The following is a 27,499-nucleotide window of genomic DNA, read 5'->3' on the forward strand; positions in this document are numbered from 1 at the left end:
ATTTGATGCACACTTCAAGTTGAGAAGGAGCAGGTACAAACACCAGTGAATAGTGTCATTGCGTGCTCAATTTTGTGGCCATTTTTGTGATTTGCACTTCATGTGCTTTCATAAATGAGTTTTTAAGAGAGACTTACTTCAAAATTTATGATTAATTTTGAAAAGCTCACAACATTTTTCAGAGGAACAATGAGGTTTCCCTATTAGAGCAATAGTGACTAGTTGGTTATTATTTATGGTACACTGCTGTCTAAGAATCCAGGGTGCATCTTTAAACAGGTAAGTCTTTAGGGTGAACATTTGAAGAGGCGAGTGATGGGTTGTGGTAGGAAATAATGGAGTAAGGTTTATGAGAACAGAGGCAAAGGCAAGCTGGATTTGGAAGCATGAAGGACTGTTTTGAAATAATAGCTGAGATGAAGTATCAGTATGCTATTGCTCTCTCATGCATACCGAGGTGATGTAAGTATTAGGGCCTTGAATGTCACTGTTAAGATTATATGGATGCGGACGGCCGGGGAATGATGGGGGATGCAGAAACGGAAGAGGAACGGGAAGGAGACGCGGACAGGGGGGTCAATGGGCGCAGCAGCCTTAGGGCGCCCCGTTTGTTTTTCCGGGCCTGTTTGGAACTCAGGAAGTTACGTAGTGCTACGTCATCACAGGCAATATGGCGGCTCCCAGTAACTAGCGGCGTGTGTTTAGTGTTGATTTGGAACATGCTTATTTTGAAGTTAATTTCGAAATCCGAAACACTCCAAATAACCAGAAAAACGCATTACCTTCTGATATAAGTTACTCGCAACCGTGAACATGAAAACAAAATCATCTCATCACAAGTCTGAGAACACTTATAAGGTAAATTCCCTCTAGGAAACGAAAACGTCAATGTTCCCAAATGCCTGCCTTGGGTGGAAAAGTGCTGTAGATCCAAATCACTGTGTGTTATGTGTGGCAAGGGGTTAAGCAGTTATTACAAAGCAAGAACGATTGTTACAATGTATAACTTTGTTTTGCTACCAATGTCGCCATTTTATTAATCCACGCGCTTTTCAGAATGATCATTTGTTATTTATAAGGGAATTTATAAGGGACTTAAGCAATTTATCATATTACTGGCAGAATGCAATTTATTGTGGGTTGCTGCATCAAAACATTCTGCAGGTTTCTGAGAACCTGTCTGTATTATGAAAAGATGGCTCCTTTTAGTTTAATGTACTCTGCTTTTTCAGTGATCTGATAATGCTTCTATAGTTTTATACATCTTCATAACATTTATAACTATTTGACGTGGGGCTGTGTTGATGTCTGTGCAGCCTCTTGTTAGATGTAATTAGTATTTAAAGGTTTCCCTGCTTCTGTAAAAATGCATTTATGTCTATATGGGATAGGTTTTCTGTAAAGGCTATGTCACCTTTAAAGTAACTTTTAGTATGTAACAGAATGGGCAGTTATTAGCAACTTTTCATTTGGTATTCATGTTTTTTATTTAATCATAGTTTTTGCATTATTTGCTTTCCTCTTCTGAGTTTCTAACTCTATCAAATGAGGATCACTGAACCAGCAGCTAAAAAACTAGTGTTCCATGAGGCTACAGCTTTACTGTTGTTTGTATTCCTTATCTTCTCTTTCAGACCATTGCCTGGTTGCTAGGTTAAATTGGACCCTAGCAACTAGATAGCAGCTGAAATTCGAAAATGGACAGCTGCTGAACAAAATGCTAAATAATTCAATAACTGCAAATAATAAAAATGCATTACAATTGCAATTTGTCTCAAAGTAGTGCTCTCTACATCATACTAAAAGTTCATTTAAAACTGAACAACCCCCTTTAAGATTGCAACCTGCACAAGTGTATATAGCTTTGTATTTTTACTGAATTTAAGATTGGAAGCCCTTACCATTACCCTCTTAACATACTGTATGAATTTTATGTATGTCAGTTATGTGCCCTTATATACAGTTCTGGAGAATATGTTGGTGCTTTATACATTAATTTTATATTTATATTGGACATATTACCCCAAGCTCAAAAGTCTCCCACCGACCTGCTTCCCCACCAGCTTTGCTTCTTTGGGCCAGTTGCATTGTCTTCTTGCAGAGGGGACTGGGTGGGAGATTCAAACTGCTGTCAAAATCTCCCGTTCAGTCCCCAATGGTGATGTGGCCGGCAGTCAGCATGCCACCCCCCCCCTCCACTTTATGGCCTGCACACAAATCTGGGCCTGTGAAACATGGCGCTTTGTTTAGTAATACTGGCACATACCTAGATTTTCACAGGAACATGTTTATATCACTTTCATGCATGCCAAATTAAATTTTGAATAATAAATATTTTCTTGTTTCTATTTGCAGTTCCAGACATTTTCAGAAAGATTAGCAAATGTAAACATTGATATAATCCATCGGATTGACAGAACAGAGAGTTTTTCTGAAGTAAGTGCCTTGTTGTTTTAGCCTGTGTCATGTGGTGTCTGCTTCCTGAATATTATCCTGAGACCAGGGGCATAACTAAAGAAGTGTGTGTGTCATTTTCAGTATAGCAATTACTAAATATATTCAGTTTTACTAAAATTACATATTGTAATTCCAAAATATTTGCCTTGCTATGCATCCATTTCACCCTAAGGGACCTATTTACTAACATTTTCATTTCTGTTGTTTGTGGTTTTAAAGAGAATGAGTTTATTTGTGCTTTTAAAAACCTCTAGAACTACAAAAATTTTAATTTTGATATATGGGCCTCCCCATGTAGAAAGTGATATTCTGAGGTCATTTGCAGTCATTCTTCATAATTATTTTTTTGTGGTTAATTATTTATTGGCATTACAGCAAAATTACAATTTACTCTAGCGACCAGGGAATGTTTTTAATGAGCCGCTACAATATGAATAGGAGCAGGATAGCCCGAATGTAAACATAAGTAATAAAATGTAATAAGAAATATGTAATTCTAATATATATTCATTACATATGTTAAATGGTTTGAAAGTTATTTGTAAATGTATAACTGGTATTGTGGTTGCTAAACAGTATCTGTCTGTCCCTTTTTATTCTCTACCCTGGTGGTTTTGACTATGTTTATTATTAATGTTCTTTATTCATCACCAACATTGCCCAAAGCCATTTACAAAGATTATATATAGTTTACATTAGTCCCTTCGCCAGTGAAGCTTACATTCTAAGTCCCTATCACATTCACACACTATGCTCAATCTTGTGTATGTTTTTGGAGTATGGGAGGAAGCCGAGTGCTTGGAACCAACCAATGCAAGCAAAGGGAAAGCATACAAACTCCTTGCAAATAGTGCTTTGGCTGGAATCAACCTAGGAAACCCCCCAGCGCTGCAGGGTATTTGCAATGAAACAATGAAGCAAAAGCCAGCTGATTAACTTACCTGTGAAGTATACAAGGCTGACTTCTGCTACATTGCTTGAAGAGACAGAAGTGACAGCAGTGTTAAATGGACAGACAAATACTCTTCAGTTACATTTACAAATATAAACTAAAACTTTTAATGAATCTATATTGGAATGGGAACATATATATATATATATATATATATATATATATATATATATATATATATATATATATATATATATGAAGAAGCAGGATCAGCACCATCTGTTTGTGATGAAAAGGTGTAGTACTTCTGTTAAACATAGCACCCCCCTAACCAGGTCTGGACTGAGAGTCAAAATAAATCCTGGTATTCCAAATACAAAGAGGACTAAATAGTCCTCCACCAGCCCACTAAATAGTGACTGTCTATGGCAGGCCCGGACTGGTAATCTGTCCAGTCGGGCAAATGGCCGAGGGGCCGCTCTGTCCTGTGTTGAAGTGGGCCGCAGCATATGCAACTAATTAGCTTATTTTTCAAAGAATGCCTTCCGTCATACGACAAGCATTGTAGGACAGAAGGAGGAGGGAGAGCTGTGGAGGGAGACCGAAGGGCTGAGCCAGGAGACTTCAAGAGGATTTTTGGGCAGTCTGGAGATCTAAATGCTGCCTCTTCTGATGCTGTAGGGCCATTGGGAGCGATGCAATGATTCAGAATTCCAGAGCTTTTTTTTTTTAAAGAAGGTGGAGGGCCGTGAGGAGAACTGTTGCCCTAACCTTGCCACTGAAACATAAATCTTTTCATACAGAGCAACAATGTGATCTTCTCCTTCCTCAGTTCTGTCTAAAATGTAACTTCTTTAAACAGCAACTGGTATGAGTGTGCAGCATGAGGGAGGACTGGCCTGCATGAGCTCCTTAAATTCTTGTCATGCGCTGTATTAGGAGAAGCTCTTACCAACTGCTGTTTAAAGAAGTTTCAGGGAGCTAAGGCAAAAGCTTTCACAGAGCGAAGGCAGGATAAATCACATTGCTACTATGTGAAAAGATTTTTGTTTCCATGGGAAAATCACTAATACTTATCTGTCATTCAGTCAGCATATATGGGTCAGTACACATATTAACACTCCATTTACAAACAGAAAAGGACACAGATATATTGCATGGCTGGCTTTATTTAATTGTTTAAACAGGATAAATGCAAAATGAGAGAAGAACAGTTTAAGGAGGTAAAGCAATATGTATAAAGTATTTAAATGCTGCAAGAAAGAATGGAACTAATAGCGGATGTGCAAGACATGGATGTGTAAGAAAATAAAATTGAGAGAAAAGCAGAGCATAGGACAAAAATATATACAAGCACCATCTCCCTACTATACTTGCTATCCCACAGTCACACTCCCTTCCCAGAGACTATTATCCCACTGTTACTATAGGCACCATCTCTCCCTACTATACCTGCTATCCCACAGTCACAGTCCCTTCGCAGAAACTATTATCCAACTGTTACTATAGGCACCATCTCTCCCTACTATACCTGCTATCCCACAGTCACACTACCTTCATAGAGACTATTATTCCACTGATGCAAGCTTGTATAGCAACAGTGGTATATTAATGGCATACTTTCAACATCTTGGCCATTATACCGGGGAGGCATAGGAATAGGCTTATAGGGCCCCCTTACTTGTGATTGAGGGGGCTCAACCAAATATTAAACGTTTCAGGGGGGAACACCCCCCCCATCATCAGGATGAAGGAATGGTGTTCCGCCCCCAAAACGTTAAATGTTTGGTGGCTAAATAAAAGGGGATACTCCCCGACTGCATTAACTTGAGTGTGTGCGGATACATCTCTATACGTGTAGGGTTTGGTAGGACATATTGGTGTTTAGCAAGGTTGTACACTAAATGGCAGTGTGTTGGGAGTTTCCTTAATTTAGAAGGATCTTTGTTTATTTGTAGATAACAAGTTGTCTAATTCCAGTGTCGTTCTGTAGCTACTAAAGCAAATAAACTTCTGTTGCATAAAAAAAGGCATCAACTCTAGGGATGAAAATGCCTCTTTACAGGTCCCTGGTAAGGCCTCACCTGAGTATGTAGTGCAGTGTTGGGCTCCAGTCTTTAGGAGGATATAAATAAGCTGGAGGGAATGCAGAGAAGTGCAATTTAACTGGTTAAAGGGATGGAAGACTTAAAGTATGAGGTTAGACTGTCACGGTTGTTTTCTCTGGAGTATAATACCATATATTTGCAGAGGAAAGCTTATTGGGAATGTATAGGCCCTTAACTGAGCAGTAACTCATAATACGCATGATGTATGTACATCCTCACTTAGGGGCTACTGACTCCTGTACCATTTGTTATATGTTACTTGTCTGCCACCTAGTGGGGCATCAGGGAATGTCAGAGCAGGTTGCAGTGTTTAAGTCTGTAGCAGATCTATCACACTGTCCGTGACTGGGGTTCAAAATAGGCCCAGGCATATCAAGTACACTTAGGCCCAAACAGCCCCCCACCAGCAGCCCCTCTGGCATTTACCAGTTCAGGCCTGCCTCCATATATTCCAGGAATGTGACATTAATAAACACCTTTATAACTCACGTAACTGCACCCATTCCTATCTGCCATAATGTATAATACCCTTAGCTTTTCTATACACAAGCTCAGGTGTGGGCAAAATACAGGTTTAAATACGTTTTAGATGTTATAGCGGAGGGTAAACTGCTACCTTTTCCAAAACTGAGACCATTGTTTTCCCTCCCAAATATTTTTCAGGTACCTTCAGTTACCACATGCAGTAGAGGCCTAATTCACTAAATAGCCCTTCCTCCAATCTCTGAATTGCCCCAAATCTATCGTACTGAATCTGACAGCTTTCCAACCATCGCCTCTCCCACAACTCTCCAAGTCCCCCCTTGTTACAAGACCTAGCTTATGAAAGTATAACCCTTTGGTATCAACACTAAACCTGGAGGGTATAGGAATACCTTATGGAGTATTAGTAAGGCAACAAGACACAGTGTTTAACGTGTTAGGGGATTTAACTTTATTGTAAAATTAAGCATTTTAAACTATGTATAATGACTACTGCAATCTGTTTCTTGTGCTGCTTGACTCGTTCATCTTTCTCGTCTGGAAGACTTTTCTCTGGCTTTTTCTTTTGTCTGGAACTCTCTCTGCCTCCAGTTGTCTCTCTCCTTCCTTCCAAACGCTCCCTAAAGATCCACCTGCTTAGGGAAGCTTATTCAATGTATCTTAATTAGTCAGTCATATTATAGATCACAAATTTCTTTCTAAAATTCCTATGTGTCATTGTATCCTAACTCTTTAGTTTGTAAACTCTTGCGAATAGGGCCCTCTAATCCTATTGTATTCTGTAAACCATTGTTTGTTATTTACTATTTGTTCCCTGTTAGTTATCTAATGTAAAGCACTGCATAACTTGTTGGCGCTATGTAAATAAATGATAATGATATAATGCTGTGTAATAATGTAATAATAATGCTTGTTTTACTGAATTAATGGATTTTTTTTTTAAATTGACAGGAGGTGGAATACTTTTGTTAAGTAGGGACAGAGTGATGTGCTTTGAGGCAGTTCCTGGGGAAGACTTGGTTTAATGGGGAGGCCTTGCTGGGTGAATTTGAGTCAAAATTTGGCAGGTGCATAACAACAGGGGTGTCTGAATGGAATTGCTGGTAATTCTGACAGATTGTACAATTTATATTTATTTTTTTACATTTCTTTCTATTTTATTTATACTTTCCTTTAGATTTAAAGCTGGGGAAGCTGACTATCAAGGTTCTAATAGGGAAATGACATAAACCTGGTTTAGAAGCTGACCTTGCTGTTGCAAAGCTTTAAAATATAATGGAGGTGCGGAGATAACTGTGCAGAGGGGAGTCTATTGATGAAGCCATATGCATAGTCAATTAACCATATAGTCACTGGCACAAAATGGGAGCTATCCATGAAGTTTAGAAATATCTTTAAATGAATAATAATATGGACAATTTTCATTTTATTTATGCCTATTAACCTTAATAACTATTAATCTTTGCTTTATGAACTGCAAGTGTTTAATCTTAAATAGATATTATTTTATTTAGATCTTTAGTGTCAGTAGCAGCGCTTGTTGGAACCAGAATTTATAGATCAATGACATCTGATTTTGGGCTTCATGATGTGCATGGCTCATACTCATCTCACTCTACATGTTTTTGTTACATGGATACACTTTTAATGCTATTATTATGAGGTCCAAAGTTTTTAGGAAGCATGTCTGCGTGCAAATGATTGTGATGGATAATTGGGATGTGGTTTAAAAGATTTTTATAAATATTAGGGTGGTTAAATACAATATTACCATTCACTGCTGTCTCTTACCTTATCTTCTTCTTAATTACCTGTTAAGGGAGAAAAACATCCTAGCCTAACTCTAACATACACTCTACATATCTACTGAATTAAATCAAGTAATAATAAATTACGTCCCCCCAATACCCAATTCATAAAATGTATTATATATATATACTTCTACATACCTACTGAATTAAATCAACTAATAATAAATTACATCCCCCCAATACCCAATTCATAAAATCTATTATATATATACTTCTACATACCTACTGAATTAAATCAACTAATAATACATTACATCCACCCAATACCCAATTCATAAAATGTATTCTATATATATATATATACACACTTCTACATACCTACTGAATTAAATTAAGTAATAATAAATTAAGTCCCCACAATACCCAATAAAATGTAAAATATATATACTAATCCTGATCTATATAATGGATCGGTCACCTCCTTGGAAGTCAGCAGAAAAGACTTGGGTGTTAATTTTAGACAGTTGCAGCAGATGATGATGGTTGGTTTCTACGCAGCAGCGGAACTGGGGCAGATGACTGTAGTTGAAGGCCTTGGATGTCACATGGCACTTACTCCTGGAGGCTGGGATCCAGGAAGGAGAAATCCTCTAGGACTCTGTTACCACCATTCCTGATCTTATTCCTTGAAAAAAATGGAGAGTCTCCATCGGAGTCACAGAAGTCCTCAACTGATCGCTACAAAAAGAAAATGTTTTAAAATGTTTTCTACTTAACAAAGATTTACCTCCCAATTTCTAGAAATTATTACATCTGTTCCCTGATATCAGGGATGAGGTTATGGTACTGGTTTGGTGAAAACCCATTCTGGCTCTGGTGTTTGAGTGAGTCTCGTACTAACAGTAAAGTAGCAGTTCCCTGTTGCTTGGATCAGTCACATACTCACCACTGCTAGCTGGAAAGGTGGTTGTACTTGGCGATTTTCCAGTTTCACCCAGTCAATATGATGGAAGAAAGGGTGCTTCCTGATGTTCCCGGTTGTGCCAAGGCGAAGATGCTGGTCTTTCTTCAATAGCTTAAATAATAAAATATTTACATCATACAGAGATAAGTACATTTATATACATAAAAAGACTCTAACATCTTCTATGTGCCATATTCCAGCCTGTTGTTTTTCCTTTGGGCCACACACAGAGGTGGCATTTAGGCATGCCCATTTCCACTGAGGCCACATCATTTACTGCACTGACCCCACTCACTTAGGCTTACATTATGGAATTTAAGAATACATATATTTTAAAATGCACAAGAATGAGTTCTAAAAAAATAACTTTAAGCTAAATGTCTCTCTTATATTATTTCACAGTATCATTGCTTATACTCACTGCTTGCAGCAGATCCACCAGTTCTTTACTGAGCCATCTGGGATAAAAGGGCTCGTCCTTGAGTGCTGACAGGTGTTTCCCATTTGTGGTACAAAATGGGAATGTGGAGGTGGCCATTTGGTAGATGACGATACCCAAAGACCACCAATCTGCTGCTGCGCCGTACTCCTCTCCTTGGATCACCTTCAAAAGAAGGAACAGATTATTTAACAAGAAAATAGCTTTATGAAATGCAGAGTTATAAGAATCATCCTGATCTAGAAAGAGTGGTGGTAAATGGAACATTTTCTAATTGGACCAGTGTTGTTAGTGGAGTACCACAGGGCTCTGTACTAGGTCCTTTGCTTTTCAACTTGTTTATTAATGACCTGGAGGTGGGCATTGAAAGTACTGTTTCTATTTTTGCAGATGATACTAAATTGTGCAGAACTATAGGTTCCATGCAGGATGCTGCCACTTTGCAGAGTGATTTGTCTAAGTTGGAAAACTGGGCAGCAAACTGGAAAATGAGGTTCAATGTTGATAAATGCAAGGTTATGCACTTTGGCAAAAATCATATAAATGCAAGTTATACACTAAATGGCAGTGTGTTGGGAGTTTCCTTAAATGAGAAGGATCTAGGGGTCTTTGTAGATAACACGTTGTCTAATTCTGGGCAGTGTCATTCTGTGGCTACTAAAGCAAATAAAGTTCTGTCTTGCATAAAAAAGGGCATTAACTCAAGGGATGAAAACATGATTATGCCTCTTTATAGGTCCCTGGTGAGGCCTCATCTGGAGTATGCAGTGCAGTTTTGGACTCCAGTCCTTAAGAGGGATATAAATGAGCTGGAGAGAGTGCAGAGACTAAGTGCAACTAAACTGGTTAGAGGTGTGAAAGACTTAAATTATGAGGGTAGACTGTCAAGGTTGGGGTTGTTTTCTCTGGAAAAAAGGTGCTTGCGAGGGGACATGATTACACTTTACAGTGCATTAGAGGACATTATAGACAAATAGCAGGGGACCTTTTTACCCATAAAGTGGATCACCGTACCAGAGGCCACCCCTTTAGACTAGAAGAAAAGAACTTTCATTTGAAGCAACGTAGGGGGTTCTTCACAGTCAGGACAGTGAGGTTGTGGAATGCACTGCCGGGTGATGTTGTGATGGCTGATTCAGTTAATGCCTTTAAGAATGGCTTGGATGATTTCTTGGACAGACATAATATCAAAGGCTATTGTGATACTAAACTCTATAGTTAGTATAGGTATGGGTATATAGAATTTGTGTGAAAGTATGGAGGGGTGTGTGTATGGATGCTGGGTTTTCATTTGGAGGGGTTGGACTTGATGGACTTTGTCTTTTTTTTCAACCCGATTTAACTATGTAACTATGATATATTCATACCCCTAACTGCTTGTAGTTTGTAGGCACAGCCCTATATACCCATTGCTGTTACTGTGCTGTACAGAATTTAGTTTCTCACCTCTGGTGCCATATATCTGAATGTTCCAACCAGGCCTGTGGTGGTGTTGTTCCCGACCATGTTGTCCATTGCCAGACCAAAGTCAGCTATTTTTATGTGGCTTTCTCCGTCTAGCAGGATGTTAGCTGGTTTCAGGTCACTGCAAGAATAAAATTAGACACAGGTTGAGTAGGTATTAGGAAAATGAAAGGGAGATGTGAACATATAGAAAATGGGGTGGTAAAGAGCACAATTGCATAAAGTGCTCAGATTTGCCTTGAACAAGTGAGGTCATAAATTATAAATAAAAACACTGTAGATAAATCAGAGACGAGCATTTTACTTACAGATGGATGATCCCGTTGGAATGAAGGAACTGCAGGCCGCAAATCATCTCTGCTGCGTAGAACCTTATTAAAGGAGAAGGAAAGGCAAAATTACAAAACTAACCCAAAATGTTGGCAATTACCCCCTGTCCTGAATTAGATTTTCACTCTGTGCCTTTTAAAAGTTCTGCCCACGTTCCAAACTTATCTATAGTTCAATAACTTAGCGGGCGCCATGTTCTTAAGACTATACATTGCTTCCCCACTCAACTGAGATCCCCACTGACTTCCCCATGCTTGAAAAATTGTTGGTTAATCACATATAAATGCAATACTGATTACAGACCTCAGTCAGACAAAACACGTAGCCTTTCCTCCCCCTTCTTCCCCTGTTCGCAACACTATATTGTATGCGTAGCGTCAGAGCTTCTGTTACCATCGCGACGCAATGCTGTTCTAAACTCCCGCTCCACTTATAAGATAGTGTTGCGAACAGAGGAGGAAAGGCTACGTGTTTTGTCTGACTGAGGTCTGTAATCTGTATTGCATTAACATGTGATTAACCAATGATTTTTCAAGCATTCCTAATTCACATCCCATCTGTAGTTATGCGACCTACATCTTACTAAAGTTACTAAAGAAGCTGCTTCCTTTGCGCTTATGCGTGTGCGAAAATTCCTTCCCCTTAACCGGAGCTACACATCATCTTAAACATCAATAGAATGCACAGAACGCTAGAGAGGCGTATTAATTATGACGCATGTCATTGCTGCTGAGGGGAAATCCTCTTTTTACAAACTTGCGCAATAGGCAAAAAACGCCTAAAGCGGCTCAAGGCTGCCCGAAGCAATGAGCTATTTTGGTGACGTCAGCCAACTCCTGGACTCGCTATCATCACGCAGCGCATTTCGTACAGAATGCCAGCAGGAAGACAGGAATAAGTCAGTCCTGTAAGCAGGCCCGGACTGGCAATCTGCGGGTTCTGGCAAATGCCAGAGGGGCTGCTATAAGGTCCCATAGAAAGTCAGTATTTAGTGGGCTGGTGTGGACTGTTTGGGCCTCTGTATACCTGAAATGCCAGGGCCTATTTTAATTTCTCAGTCCAGCCCTGCCTGTATGTCATACAAAAGGAAGCCTTTCTAATAAGAGTTTTTTGTTTTTTTTTTAACTTTTGTTCTCCTTTAAAGGGGAAAAAACAAAAAGCATTTTTTTAGTCACTATATATATTATTTATTATGATTCTTTTACTATAAGGATACTGAATCATCACAGGCATAAACAGAAGACTGTGTGGCCCAGAACAAGTTTTGGGTCTGCTGCTACTCTATGCTTCTCCTGTTAATTAAGCCTTTCCAAGCCTTAATGACAATTCTGTCTGTCTGTTACTCCCTATTCTCCTTTTCAAGTGATATATTACTTACGCGATGGTGTCTTCCTTCAGGTGTCCTGTCTTCCTCATCGCAGCCATAAGTGTACCCCCTCTGATGTACTCCAGGATGATATAGGCATGGTTCTGGTCAGGGAGGCAAACAATGAGAGTGAAACACATGAATTGATAGAAAACAACTGAACAACACAATGTAGGTAGCACCCAATTAGATTTGTGCCATGAAACGCCAAGAATGGGGCGTCTGGTACAGAGTACAAAATGCAGTAGCACTAAAAGACCCTTGAACACATTATAGTATATGAATTTCCAAGGGTTTCAATTTAGCAGCCCATGGCACTCCTGCAGTTGGGTGTACCTTTGGTACATGAGGGTTATTAAATGTTACCTTTGATTGAAAGGCCCCATAGGCGTGACAAAGGAAAGGGCTGCCCTTAGCAACCTTTAGCACGCGGACTTCCATCTCAGTCTCTGGTGTCTTCTCTGAGACCTTCATGGCTACGCGTTGTTTCCTGCTGGTCCAAGTAGCCATCATGACCTGAGAAAGGCAGAGGGGAGAGTAAATATTACATGGTCTCTTGATGGGACATTTCCAGAGACAACCTAGAGCTTTGTAGTACAGTATAACTGATCTATATGAATTTATTTTATGTGGAGATAAAAGTTTTGACATTTTATTTATAGTTATATTTCCAATTATCAACTTGGCTGAGGGGCTCTAAAAAACAAAAAGAAAAAAAAAATCTTTATATGTGCCCTCAAGCTGCCACCTTAGGCATTGGCCCTATGGTCCCTATACAGAAACAAAGGTCCTGAGAATTCCACTAAGGAAACCCATTACTTGCCTTGGCAAAGGCCCCTCGTCCAAGCTCAGAGTGGAATCTGAAGCAGTCGATGTTAATTGAGGCAGGTCTTGTGGCTGGAACACAGGGTTTCTTCTTTCTGCTGCTTCCTTCTCCTGTTGGGAAGAAATCACATTAATAACTCTCACTGCAAATACAATGTCTCTTATAGGGGAAATAAACCCTGATAAGCATTAGGATTTTAGTCTTTATATTTTCTATAAAATTGTATTAAATTATACTGTATTGGCAATTATCTTCAATATCTCATTTATATAAGGCAGTTTGTCATGAATTTTGGGGGAAAATAAGAACCTCTCACAACTTACAAAGGGAATATGTCAGTACTATACAAGGCAATAGGAATAGTTGATAAAGGAGCTAAAATAGGGGAGCTGGCTATCTCTGACACAGGGATTGCTAATGAGGTACCCAGACTTTTCTCAATATGATGTGACAGTATGATCTGGTCTTCAGCCAGTGTATCCCTTATCATTGCTATAGAGACCCTTCCCTGAGCTGGAAATAATGATCTCTCGTTATCCAATCACAGTGAGATTTCTAGAGCCATTGGGAGAATCCAACAGCCCATTTTTCTGTCAAAAAGTCTGCGGGGTTAATTGGTTATTTTGAAAAAGAAAAATTGAAAAGAAAGAATTACACATTGCCCCTGTAGATCCTTATTACCTGCTCCAATATTTTTCCTGACCAGTAACTAGTGCTCCCCCCACACACAGGACAATTTCAATGGTTTATCCCAACTGACATATGCACTAGAGCCTGCAGCCTTGTTTCTCAACCCTGATGTTACTGGACTACAACTCCCAGCATGCTTCATCATACAGCCAATGGTTAAAACATTATGGAAGTTATACAATATGTAGGGACTAAAGGTTAAGAAACAAGCCTCTAAATAATGGACACGGGCTAAGGTATCAACAGAACTGGCAGATAAAAAGCCTTTGTTCATGGGCACAAAGTATATACATTACACAGAAAGCAATCAATGGAAGCTTTTATCAGTACAGTATCCTATTCTTTTTTAGTTGTTTTTATTGAAGTTGTAAGCATACACATTTAAACGTGTAGCAGTAGAACAATGACTGCAAAAGTCAATACATTAGCAAACATAAGAGAAAAAGTATTCAAAGGACCAAAACAGCAGATTATTGCAACAAAACATGACCTGTTATTTATCTATCACTCTCTGTCTGATTCAGGGGTGTCCAAATCCATTTTTTATTGGCAGCAGGTAATGACGAGCTGCTGTCGCCCCTGCCTTTCAGAGCATCGTGCAGTAGCCGGTAGAGAGCAGCTAGTGAGGAAGCCGACTCCCCTCCCTCTGAGGAAGCAGTGAGCCTGGCTGAGTCCACCTCCCAAAACCAGCTTCCCTGACTTGGGTCCTCCCACATGGGCGTCCACACATAGGGGACCTGGACAGAGAGGAAGGAGGAGTCGCTGGGTCCTCCCTCCTTAGCCCCTCCCTTCTCAGCCCTTGTCACTTAGTCTTCCCTCCTCAGCCCTTCCCCTCTTAACCCTCTGTGCTCAAGGCTGACATGACACTCCTGCCATGGACACAAGGGGAAGCTGTGAGTCCAGTGCAGGGGACATAGGATCTGTCAGTACAAAGTGGATCAGAGGGAGAGAAACAAATATGGCGCTGTGTGAGGGCAGAGAGAGAGAGTGAATGCCAGTACTTTAGGGCAGGGAATGTGTGACTCTTCCCTACAGAGTTATACAAATATACATGTGACAATATCATTTATACACGCGCTGCATTATAGTCAGACGCAGAGTTTCTCTTGACTATGACAGGAAAACTCAATCTCCCTCCAGCCTAAATCACTAGTTGGCTACCTCGATATCGTTGACAAGCTGAATGGTCGGCCCCCGCACATTTTCACCTCACCAAATCTGGCCCTCGTTGCAAAAAGTTTGGACACCCCTGGTCTGATTAAAACTAAACACAAATCCAAATATTGAAAACTGTGGAAAGATTATTAATTGGCATTGAAAAATCATTTATACCCCAGTACTATATATTCATTTTTGGATTCTTTTTGTCTTTACCTTGTGTGCTATCTAGGTACTGTATATATCCAAAGCACAGGGGAACAGATTTTAGCTTTAATTTTCAATTTGGTAGTAGACTGAACAAAACGGATTGCTGATTCTCCTTACCTGTGCTGCTCTCTGGGCTCCTAGATCTTTTCTGCTGAAACTTCTTCTTTTCTTCTGGCTCTTTGATCTCCTTCCTGCTCTCTTCTCCCATGTTTTTATTCTTTTCAAAGTTCTTCTCTGATTTTTTAGCTTTTTTGCTCATCCTTCTCTCATCTGATTTTTCCTTATCATCCTCACGACTCCTTTTCATTTTCCTCCAAGCTCCTGATCCGCGATCATTTTTTTGGAAGCACTTAGGCTTCATTTTGGCTTTTCTGCCCTCCTCTAGTCCTGCTTCTCTCTTCTAGTCCTCCTTAACTCCTCTCTTCCTCCTTATCTCCTCTAGTCCTCCTTAACACCTCTCTTCCTCCTTCTCTCCTCTAGTCCTCCTTAACTCCTTTCTTCCTCCTTATCTCCTGTAGTCCTCCTTAACACCTCTTTTCCTCCTTCTCTCCTCTAGACCTCCTTAACTCCTCTCTTCCTCCTTCTCACCTCTAGTCCTCCTTCTCTCCTCTCTTCCTCCTTCTCTCCTCTAGTCCTTCCTAAGTCCTTTCTTCCTCCTTCTCTCCTCTTTCAGATCCAAATTCTCCTCCCAACACTCACTAAACTCTTCTCTAGTCGGTTTTGCTCCTCCACTATCTCTAGTCTGTCACAAGCTGCTCTGGTGCCTGTAACTGTCACTGTGTGTCAGTTAAACTTGACAGTTGAACACAAGACTAATGCAAAACGTTACTATTTGCAATAAATCCCAAGTTTCTCTCCTTCTCTCCACTAGTCCTCCTTAACTCCTCTTTTCCTCCGTCTCACCTCTAGTCCTCCTTAATTCCTCTCTTCCTCTTTCTCTTCACTAGTCCTCCACTCCTCTTTTCTTCCTTCTCTCCTCTCCTCTAGTCCTCCTAACCTGTAGTACTTCTTAACTCCTCTCTTCCTCCTTCTCTCCTCTATTCCTTCTTCTCTCCTCTAGTCCTTTTTGACCCCTCTCTTCCTCCTTCTCTCCTCTAGTCCTCCTTCTCTCCTCTTCTCCTCTCCACTAGTCCTCCTTAACTCCTCTCTTCCCCCTTCACTCCTCTAGTCCTCCTTAACTCCTCTCTTCCTCCTTATCTCCTCTAGTCCTCCTTCTATCCTCTCTTCCTCTCCTCTAGTCCTCCTTCTCTCCACTTTCAGATGCAAAACTCTCCCCCAACACTCACTAAACTCACCTCTTGTCACTTTTTGCTCCTTCACTATCTCTAGTCTGTCGCTAGCTGCTCCCCTCTCTCCAACCAACTGTTGACTGGTCCACTATCCTCTGCTCTACTTCCTGTAACTGTCACTGTTGTGTGGCAGTTAAACAGTTGAACACAAGACTAATGCAAACTTTTACCATTGCAATAAATTCCAAAATTCTATATATCATAAGGTGAAATTGTTGTGAAAAGTACAAAATCATCTTTCTGTCATAGGCACCTTGTAGCAGACAACAGGAATTCAAACACAAATGCAGGGGGTTATGTGTTTCTTAATTTTCAGGGTTCCCAGTTGGCTGAATTACAATACCATCATGCTGTGTTGAAGAATTCTGGGAGTTGACACAAGGCTAAGAAATAGGGCTATAGTTAAATCTTGTACATAATATATATAAGTTGCCTACAACTTACTTTATAGGTTCCTTCTAAGGCCTCACCTTGAGTATGTAGTGAAGTGTTGGCCTCCAATCCTTAATAAGGATATTAAAGAGCTGGACAAAGTGCAGAGGCAGGCAACTAAACTGGTCACAGGGATGGAAGACTAGAGGAAAAGAACTTTCATTTGAAGCAGCATAGGTGGTTCTTCACAGTGAGGACAGTGAGGCAGTAGAATGCCCTGCTGGAAGATGTTGTGATGGCTGGTGCTATTGGTGCCTTTAAGAGGGGGTTGGATGATTTCTGGATTATTTCTTGGACAAACAGAATATCCAAGGCTATTGTGATAGTAAAATCTACAATTTGTATAGAATATATAGTTTATGTGTGGGTCTTTATGCTTGTGCACTGGGTTTCATTTGGAGGAGTTAAACTTGGTATTTTTTCAACCCTACTTAACTATGACTGTGAAAGACAAATACTAATAATACAATAATACTAATACAAAGGAAATCTTTAGTCTTTACATCCTTTACATTGGCTCAATCTGGAAGCAGATATGCTCCTCAGGCCGGGATTTGTGGAAAGGCCACCTAGGCCCGGGCCTAGGGCGGCAGGATTTTAGGGGGGCGGCAGGATTTTAGGGGGGCGGCATGCTGCCCAACCACACCCACATTGGTTCAAAAACACTGGGGATGCGCTTGAGATACAATAATTTTTTAAATTTCCCATGCGCCAATCACCATTGCTCCAGTCCAGATGATGAAAATTTGCACGAATAAAGGGGAGGGGACAGGGGCAACAAACGGCAGTGGGCCTTGGGGCGCCCACTATGTAAATCCGGCCCTGATGCTCCTCCATGCAATAAAGAGAATAAGGCTTGCATGGGCATTAGGGTTAGTTCACACAAGGAGATTCGGGGAGATTTTGTGGCCTGGCAAGATTGTCGCTCAGAAGACGAGGCGATTAGTCGCCAGGCGACAAAATCTCCCCGAATCTCCTCGTGTGAACTAACCCTTAATTGGGAGATAGGCAGGACAATAAAGATGACTCATGAAGTTTTAATGAATGGCACACTTGTCTAGGTCTCCAGAATAATAGCCCCACTGGGTATGTAAATAAAATTTATATTTATTAAGTTATACTCTTGCAGTATTATATACATCATGGATGTACACACTGGGTCCAACACTTGGAGTTGTTTATGAGCAACAGCAGAAACTGCTTAAAAATTGCCACATGTGATGTGTAGTCTTCCACCCTCAACTCCTCTCATTAGATTACATTTAGATGAGAACTCTGCAACCTCTTCATTTCGTTGCAATGTATTTTATAAATTAGGTTAGACATTGGGCGTTCAATTTAAAAAATCTCTTACTTGGAGGGGAGTTTAAAGGTTACAATGAATCTATTTGCATTAGATGGCATAACTCTTTACATATGCTGTGCATGCAATTTTAAGTTTCTTTATCATTTTTAGATCTATAATGAAGAAATCCTTGTATATGGCTCGTGACAAGACAATTACAATCAGCATTCGGGAATGCAAAAAGAAGGATTAAAGGAGAAGGAAAGCTACAGGGGCATTTTATTGCCAATAGATTAGCTGCAATAGTACAAGCTAGAATGCTATATTTATTCTGTAGAATGTTTTACCATACCTGAGTAAAAAGCTCTAGAAACTCTCTGTTTGTTTAGGATAGGAGCTGCAGTATTAACATGGTGTGACATCACTTCCTGCCTGAGTCTCTCCCTGCTCTGGGCTCAGATTACAGTAGAGAAGGGAGGGGAAGGAAGAGTAACAAACTGAGCATGCTCTTGCCCAGGGCAATGAGGTTTAAGCTGAAGGCAGGAAGTCTGATACAGAAGCCCATGTGTACACAATAGAAGGAAAGAAATGCAGTGTTTCTTTTGACAGGGGACTCAGAGCAGCATTACTTTGAGGGTTTACTGGTATATTTAGGTGGACCTTTCTGATAAGGCTTACTTAGTTTTAACCTTTCCTTCTCCTTTAAGGTACTGCTGATGCTGAGACATAAGATCTGCAGGGGCATTTCGGTAAGCAATGACGCCTGAGGCGGCGTTCGCAATTCCGCCCTCATGCCGCCCGTCATGCTTACCTTAATAGCCGACAGGGGGTTCAGTGCAGGCTGCATTGATAGCGCAGAGAGCGAAATTGCACTCTCTGCACTAGAAAAGGCGAATTTCCGGTTTAAGAACTGGAAATTCGTTTCTTTAAGTTACCAGGAGCGGCTTTTTGCCACCCCTGGTAACGGCTGCGGAGCTGCCACCTGAGGCAAGGTACTCACCTTGCCTCATGGCTGAAACGCCCCTGAAGATCTGTATTCTGCTCCTGTGTCTTGTCTGCATTGTTTGAAAATTTATTTCTTGCAGATTTGTGGTTTGACAGAGCGGGATGTAAAGACTCTGTGATCTAGCTAAACAAAATCCTCTGAATTACTAAAGTTACTGCTTCATAAAGCTGTGCAAGAGTTACAGCATTATCTTGGTAGCCTGAAACTGAAGGGAGGTTTTTCTATTGGATAGATGACCAAGTAACTCTATGAAGTATATTTACTTTATAGTTTCCAATCTGCACAAACCAAATAAATCATCTGGGGAGCCCCCTGTATAAACAAACTCCATTCCACCAGCTGCAGCTTGTTGGGCTGTAAGATGTGACAGAGGGCTTCTCAGTGAACTGCTGATTTGTTTTGTATGAGCCAGAAAGTAGAATGTGATTTTGCCATATTTAGTGCAAGGACTAAAAAAAATCAGATATTTCCTAATTAAACCATAGGCTCATAGTCTGGTCAGCACAAGCCCTATTCGTTAAACTAACATTGAAAAAAATATATACTGCCCCTTTAAAGTTAACATTTAGTATAATGTAGACCCTGTCATGACGAACCTTACTTTCTCCTCACCTGTTGGAAACGAGTGAGGGAAGAAACCAAGGTATAATTTACATGCCTCTTTAAAGACAAAAAATTGTGCTCTATCCCCATTGAACTTATCAGGAAAGGCAATTTTGGGTTCCTGGGGTCTAGCAGAATCACCCCACACAGCAGAAGAACCCACAGGGGAAGAGACATCTGGTCTGATTGGCTGCTGCGTAGTTTCAAGCTTGCGGGTCAGATTGTGAAACCTCTGAAGCAAATAGTTTTGCTTCTGCTCATGGTCCTCCATGCGCTGTAGCAGGGCAGTAAGGAGCACTTCGGTGGTAGTTGGAGGAGGTGAAACGGAAGCAGCAGCAGAAGCACCGTCTAGACTTTCGTCCTCCATGGCCCGTGATAATGTCACGGCCGGCACCCCATACCAGAACAAATGCCAAGCACCCTGGTCTCGGCTTCACCAGTAGTGTGACCACTGTTGGGCTTCGGGAGGAGCCCTCAGCTTACTTGGGTGCCACCTGGACTTAACGAGGGGTGCAAGGCGAGATGTTCTGGTTGGCGAAGGGGCACGGCTGTTTAGCAGAGTCTCTAGGCCGAGGTCACGGTACAAAAGGTCAAGGCAAGCGGATGGTCAGACAGGCTGGATCGAGGCAGGCGGATATCAGAATCGTCAGGAAGGCAAAGGGTCAAAACCAGGTAATCAATCAGATAGGTTGAGGCAGAATCGGAGTCGAATAACAGGCAGAGGTCAAACCAGAACGTCAAACAGGAGGATAAAGCAGAGTCAAGGTCGGTTTCAGGCAAGGGTCAGGTTCCAGAGATCAGAATAGTCAAACAGGCAGGCAAGGGTCAAAACAGATATTCAGGATCAGATTCAAACAGAATAGCAACAGCTAATAGCACCAGGAACAAATCCTATCACGGGCAATGACAAACTGAGGGAATGCCCCTTTAAGACTTCTGAATTTGGCGCCATTGCGTGCTGACGTCATTACGTCAGTGCGCATGCGCCTTTAAATCCGGAAGTGCGCATGCGCGCACGGGCACTAGGAGAGAGCCAGCACAGGGGAAAGAACAGCGCGGCGGGCGTCCCCGCCGAGGGGGCGGCGGGCGTCCCTGCCGTCCCCCCACTAGACCACCAGGGTGAGACGTTACAGTCACATCAATGCATTGAAGAAACTACCAGCAGCACACTGTATAACTTGCAATAGTGCTTAATGAAGAATTTATTCAGCCCATATCCCACAATAAGGCAACCCCTGGTACACAATACTAAGTCATTGTGAAAGATACCACACAAAAATATTTACTTACTATCCTTGAGACAATACACCTCCCTGAACATGACATTTTGTTAACAAGTTTTGATGTGAGTAACTTGCAAACATCTATCTCACATGAATCTGGTCTCCAAGCTTTGCATTACCATCTGGATAGGACTCAATATACCTCGCCACAAAAAAAAGTTCCTGTTAAATGTACTTGAGACTGTGTTACATCAACATTATTTCCTATTTGGTGACTGCTAATATATCCAACAAAGGGGAACTGCCATGGGTAGTAATGTTGCTCCTACCTATGCCACCTTGTATATGGCATTTTTGGAGGAGACCATGCTATATGAGAATCCAACTTTTCAGGAGCACTGTGCACTATACATGCGCTACATAGATGATCTATTGGTCCTATGGGATGGGACACAAGATACTCTAACTGAATTTCAAATGTTCCTCAATAATATGGAGGAGATGTTAAAATTCACAAACACATTTGATGAGAACACTATACACTTTCTTGATATCCAACTGACTAAGTGGGTACTAAAGTGGGTACTAAACTAAAAACTGATGTATTCAGGAAAATGACTGACAAAAATAGAATACTAGTTTTCATCCTAAACCACTGAGGGACTCTATGCCCTTGACCCAGTATACAAGGCTGAAAGTATAGTTAGTGATAAGAATGGTTTTGATAAAGAAGCTGTGGAGATGACAGAGGCTATCCCCGTGATGTACTGAATATAAATCAGAGAAAAGTGCAGGATAAAAGCAGGAGGGATCCATTATCTCCTACTAGAAGGGAATCCCAAAAAGGCTAGCTTTTGTGAGTAAGTATAACACAGCTAGCAGATATGTTTTCATATTTTGCAATCCTGTCATACGAATATACTGTCATTTTAACAGGTACCTTTATTGTGTACAATGCAACTCTGTCATAAAGGGTAGTTGTTTTTATCACCCACACCGGGGGAACAACTATACAATAAAGAAGTATTTCACCTGTGAGTCATCATATGTGGTATATTTGCTGAAATGCCCTTGCTGCTTACTGTATGTGGGTGGGGCCACAAAATAAATACGTATTTTTAGAAATATCATATTTCTAAACATAAATCCACAATACGCAGACACACTTTCATGCGGCTCAACACTCCATCAGTCAGCTCAAATTTTGTGGATCCATAAATTGGACACAATTTTCCCCCATGGTTTGAACAGAGAATGCACTCGGGCCTCATTTATTTTTTAGGAAATTATGTAGATCCTGTATAAGCATACATTAATGTTACATATATCATGTTATATATCTTATGTTTTTAACTTAATGACAATTCTTATTTTCATTTAAGGTTACTGAGGATCTGTATAGAACACCCTGAGTGCTGACAACACATCCTGCATATCATACGGTGTCTGAGTGCGGTATACAGAGTTTGTCACATGGTCGTTTCAGGTATGCTAGATCAGGTTAACATGCATATCTTATGTCTTGTAATCATATAATTTAGTTATTTTTCACATTACCAAGTCTGCATATCTTTGAATAATTATGGACTCTTTTTGGAATATTTTTCTGGATTCTTTTTTGGATAATTTATTTTATTATTGGATTAAATGTCACCACTATTTTAAGAAGTTTGGATTATATTAGATTGATATGTCTATATAACACCCTAATGGTGTCCCTACAATGAGAAGGTGGAGCATGTGTGCACACCCCTTTCCCTCACTTTAAAAGTATTTTTGATTGTGTAACACAGGGCTTGATAAAGGGCTTGGTTGGCCCGAAACATTGCCTTTTTGTATGATATGGGATGAACAAATTCTTCTTATCTATATCAATTTATGGTTGCTAGGGTTATTTGGACACTAGCAACCAAATTGCTGAAATTGCAAACAGTAAAGCTGCCGAATAAAAAATGAAATAACTCAAAAACCACAAATAATACAGAATGATAACCAATTGCAAATTGGCTCCGAATACCATAGTTACAAAGTTAAATTGGGTTGAAAAAAGACAAAGTCCATCAAGTTCAACCCCTCCAAATGAAAACCCAGCATCCACACACCCCTCCCTACTTTTAATTAAATTATATATACCCATACCTATACTAACTATAGAGCTTAGTATCACAATAGCCTTTGATATTATGTCTGTCCAAAAAATCATCCAAGCCATTCTTAAAGGCATTAACTGAATCAGCCATCACAACATCACCCGGCAGTGCATTCCACAACCTCACTGTCCTGACTGTGAAGAACCCTCTACGTTGCTTCAAATGAAAGATTCTTTTTATGGGTAAAAAGGTCCCCTGCTATTTGTCTATAATGTCCTCTAATGTATTTGTAAAGTGTAATCATGTCCCCTCGCAAGCGCCTTTTTTCCAGAGAAAACAACCCCAACCTTGACAGTCTACCCTCATAATTTAAGTCTTCCGTCCCTCTAACCAGTTTAGTTGCACGTCTCTGCACTCTCTCCAGCTCATTTATATCCATCTTAAGAACTGGAGTCCAAAACTGCACTGCATACTCCAGATGAGGCCTTACCAGGGACCTATAAAGAGACATAATTATATATAGTTTTAATACCCTTTTTTATGCAAGACAGAACTTTATTTGCTTTAGTAGCCACAGAATGACACTGCCCAGAATTAGACAACTTGTTATCTACAAAATCCCTTAGATCCTTCTCAGTTAGGCAAACTCCCAACACACTGCCATTTAGTGTATAACTTGCATTTATATTATTTTTGCCAAAGTGCATAACCTTGCATTTATCAACATTGAACCTCATTTTCCAGTTTGCTGCCCAGTTTTCAAAGCACTCTGCAAAGTGGCTGCATCTCTGCACAATTTAATACAATCTGCAAGAAATAGAAACAGTACTTTCAATGCCCACCTCCAGGTCATTAACAGCTGCCTGGTAGATCTAAGAACAGCACTCAATAGTAAAAACCCATGTCTCACTGAGACACATTCAGTTACATTGAGAATGAAAAACAGCAGCCTGCCAGAAAGCATTTCTCTCCTAAAGTGCAGGCACAAGTCACATGACTGGGGGCAGCTGGGAAATTGACAAAATGTCTAGCCCCATGTCAGATTTCAAAATTGAATATAAAAAAATCTGTTTGCTCTTTTGAGAAATGGATTTCAGTGCAGAATTCTGCTGGAGTAGCACTATTAACTGATGTGTTTTGAAAAAAACATGTTTTCTGATGACAGGATCCCTTTAATAAACAAGTTGAAAAGCAAAGGATTTAGTACAGAGTTTATATTTTAGCCAGTTCTCTATCCAGGTACAAATACTATGTTCCAGGCCAACATTCTTTAATTTAACCAGTAATTCAGCAGGTTTTAGATGGCGAATGGTCAAAGTCGAATTTTTAAAGAGACCGTCCATGATAAATTTCGATATTTGAATTTTCACATTTTTTTTAATTCGACTCGAATTTGGACTATTCCCTAGTCGAAGTACACAAAAAATTGCTAAAAATTTAAATTTTATGAATTTGAAAATTCAGATAAATCTTCCAAGGGTCCAACCCCTTCCTGCTTCAGTTTTTTACTATTTACAAATTTAAAAATAATTTTGGATTCTTTTTACTGCTTTCTGCAATATTCTTTTCCATATCGATTTTAGCTTGCCCAGCTAACTTGAAATCTTTAAAGAACCAAAAGGGTTTTGCTTTGCAATGAAGTTCCTTGCTTACAAGCGGAATATACTGACGTATATTTATTAAGCAGCATTTTAAAGACTTCCCATTTTTGTTCTGTGTTTATATGAAAAGCATTTCCCACTTAATATGTTGCAGAAATGCCCTTATACTGTCAAAGTTTGCACGTCTGAAATTTTGTGTTTTAGTTACTTACTCCCTTATAGAATTGCTTCTGCAAAAGAATCTCAAAGGAGACCATGTTGTGATCACTATTCCCTAAATGCTCACCCACACAAATGCTAGAGATGAGTTCAGTATTGTTATTTATTACAAGATCCAAAAGAGTTATTCCTAGTAGGTTCTTGAACCAGCTGGTATAAAAAGTTGTCATTCAGCATATTTACAAAGCTACTAGCTTTTTGTTTTGGCAACTTCATTACCCCAGTCAATGTCTGGATAATTTAAGTCATCCATAGTAATAACTTGACCTAATTGTGAAGCCGCTTCTATTTGTAAAAGTAGCTGGGCTTCTATTACTTTTTCTTTTGAACTTTACATTACTTAGTGGAGAATTATTTCTTAAGTTAGTGTTAGCCAGTTTTCCTTGTAACAGGGGAACCTCCATAGCTGGTAAACTGTATGCCCCCCTCACTCCTCCCCCATGACACTTTACTAATCCCACTGCCCAATCTACCCTAGCTTCCCCATAATTCTTTATTTCACCCCCCCCCTTGCCTAGTTTAAACACTCCTCCAACCCCTTAGCCATTCTTTCCCCTAGCATAGTAGACCCCCTTAGATTGAGGTGCAATCTGTCACGACTACCCAGTCCTCTAGGAACCCAAACCCTTCCTTCCTACACTAACACTTGAGCCACACATTTAGCTCCCTAAGCTCCAGCTGTCTTCCTAAACTTGCATGTGGCATGGGCAAAATTTCTAAAAAAATTAAATTGGAAGACCTTGCTTTAGAGCCTAGATCACTGAACTCACTCTTTAAGGTCTTTTTCCATCTACCATTTATTTTGTCATTAGTACTAATATGTACTAAGATAGTTGGGTCATGCCCAGCCCCACCCAATAATCTGTCTATCGATATTATACTAAAAGTTAACTCAGAGGTCAACAACCCATTAAAAAACATCAGTATTGTACCAAAATTCTACTTTTGGCCCTAAACTATAAGTCATTTAGACTGGGCTCAGCCTGGAACATTTGAGTACATAAGGTGGTTTGGAAATGTGAATGCTTGTCAAATTGTACAGCAGTCTGTGATCGCCCCCTCCTGGCATCTTTCTGTGAGACCAGTCAATTTTGTTATAAAACAAAACCAGGTCATTACTGCACATGTATATGAACATAGTGGTGACATGTTATCCTATGTGCAAACTTGATAATATTTCCCCTTTAACAGAGGATGTATATAAATAATGCATTCATATCACAGCTGCCTACAGAATGCATTACACTTATGTAGAAAAGGTGCTTAAACAGTATATGAACGTTTGTTACTACTAATTTATTGTTTTGTTGTACAGTGCTTTGCCCTCAAGGAGCACTTTACAAATAAAAATATACATACATACATACATACATATATATCGGTGGAAACAGCCTGGAGTGGAATTAGCCTAAAGTAAATATTCCAACCTGAGACTGACAACATCATGGTACAATAATATCTGCTAGATCGTTCATAACATATTATCCTAAAAACTCTTGTATCTCACAATATCTGCACAGGTATAGCCAGTGTAACATGCATTCGTTTATTGTTCAACCAGACTAAACACACTAAATTGCTAACTGGTTTCTATGAGTTACTTCTTCCCTTAAAAAATTTGTGGGTACAAACACATAAGTGCTAGTATTAAGGTACTTTTTTGTTGGCTAGCTATTATTTAATTCAAATTTGGTATACAGGTATGGGATCCATTATCTGGATCCAGAAAGCTCCGAATTACATAAAGGATGTCTTTCACAGACTCCATTTTATTCACATAATCTAAATTTAAAAAACGATTTCTTTTTCTCTGAAATAATAAAACAGAACCTTGTATTTAATCCAAACGAAGATATAAATAATCCTTATTGGAAGTACAACCAGTCTATTGGGTTTATTTAATGTGTATATGATTTTTTAGCAGACTTAAGGTATGAAGATCAAAATTACAGTAAGATCAGTTAGTCGGAAAACCTAAGGTCACGAGCATTCAGGATAGCAGGTCCCATACCTGTATATCATTATCTATTAGCAGGGTCATACTGTTCTGCCAGGACGCTGGGAAAAACCCCAATGGGTTAGACTGATCCCACGGTCTTGAGCTACCATCTGACCTCCCCACCACATGAGGTAGGTACACGCTGGTGGGGGAGAGTAGGGGGAGTTGCAGCAGGGTAGAGGTGGCACCTGACGGCCCAGACCTCCCCAGTCTGACACTGTCTACTAGAGATATCAGCCAAATCTGTATATGCATTCTATATAGGCTTGTGTACGGTAATTTTACTGAGATGCAATCACATAAGATTTGTTGTCAACCTGAAAATTCACTATGGGGGTCACCAAGGGTTGGTTGCAGCCACTGTATTAGATAATTAATGTATGTGATAACGGTATTCTAGCTGAGACTTATGAATATACATTTGTATTTAGGAAGAGTTTCTCCATGGGGGTCCCAACAGGACCACCATCAGGGGCAGACAGGGTGGATAGTTGTCCCCTGCCTGATGCATTTTAGGTATTGAGGGGGTTTTGCTGTGCTGTACTCACTCTGGGGCAGCCCCCCCCACTGCAAAATTAGGTAGGGAGCCTATCTAACCCCTGTGCAGCTTTAGC

At 40.1% G+C, this 27,499-nt stretch overlaps 1 protein-coding gene across 1 annotated transcript; it reads right to left on the reverse strand.

Annotated features, from left to right (window-relative positions):
- Positions 1 to 6,392: 6,392 nt before the first annotated feature.
- On the reverse strand, positions 6,393 to 14,923 carry LOC121397022 (protein kinase C delta type-like). Its single transcript, XM_041572718.1, has 9 exons — positions 14,261 to 14,923; positions 13,078 to 13,190; positions 12,621 to 12,770; positions 12,267 to 12,358; positions 10,867 to 10,929; positions 10,541 to 10,679; positions 9,077 to 9,259; positions 8,638 to 8,766; positions 6,393 to 8,429 (listed from the first exon to the last, which is right to left on the reverse strand). The coding sequence occupies exons 3-9, from the start codon at positions 12,765 to 12,767 to the stop codon at positions 8,304 to 8,306; spliced, it is 879 nt and encodes a 292-aa protein (XP_041428652.1). The 5' UTR covers positions 12,768 to 12,770; positions 13,078 to 13,190; positions 14,261 to 14,923; the 3' UTR covers positions 6,393 to 8,303.
- Between the last annotated feature and the right edge of the window lie 12,576 nt (positions 14,924 to 27,499).

Source organism: Xenopus laevis, chromosome 8L, assembly GCF_017654675.1.
Source record: "Xenopus laevis strain J_2021 chromosome 8L, Xenopus_laevis_v10.1, whole genome shotgun sequence".
NCBI classification, from domain to species: Eukaryota; Metazoa; Chordata; class Amphibia; order Anura; family Pipidae; genus Xenopus; species Xenopus laevis.

Coding starts and splice junctions, on each gene's coding strand:
- LOC121397022 (XM_041572718.1), bottom strand. CDS start 12,767: ATGATGGCTACTTGGACCAGCAGGAAACAACGCGTAGCCATGAAGGTC. Junction 10,930..12,266: donor CTGAAGGAAGACACCATCGC/GTAAGTAATATA, acceptor TCCTTTAATAAG/GTTCTACGCAGCAGAGATGA. Junction 8,430..8,637: donor CACCTTTCCAGCTAGCAGTG/GTGAGTATGTGA, acceptor TTCTTTTTGTAG/CGATCAGTTGAGGACTTCTG.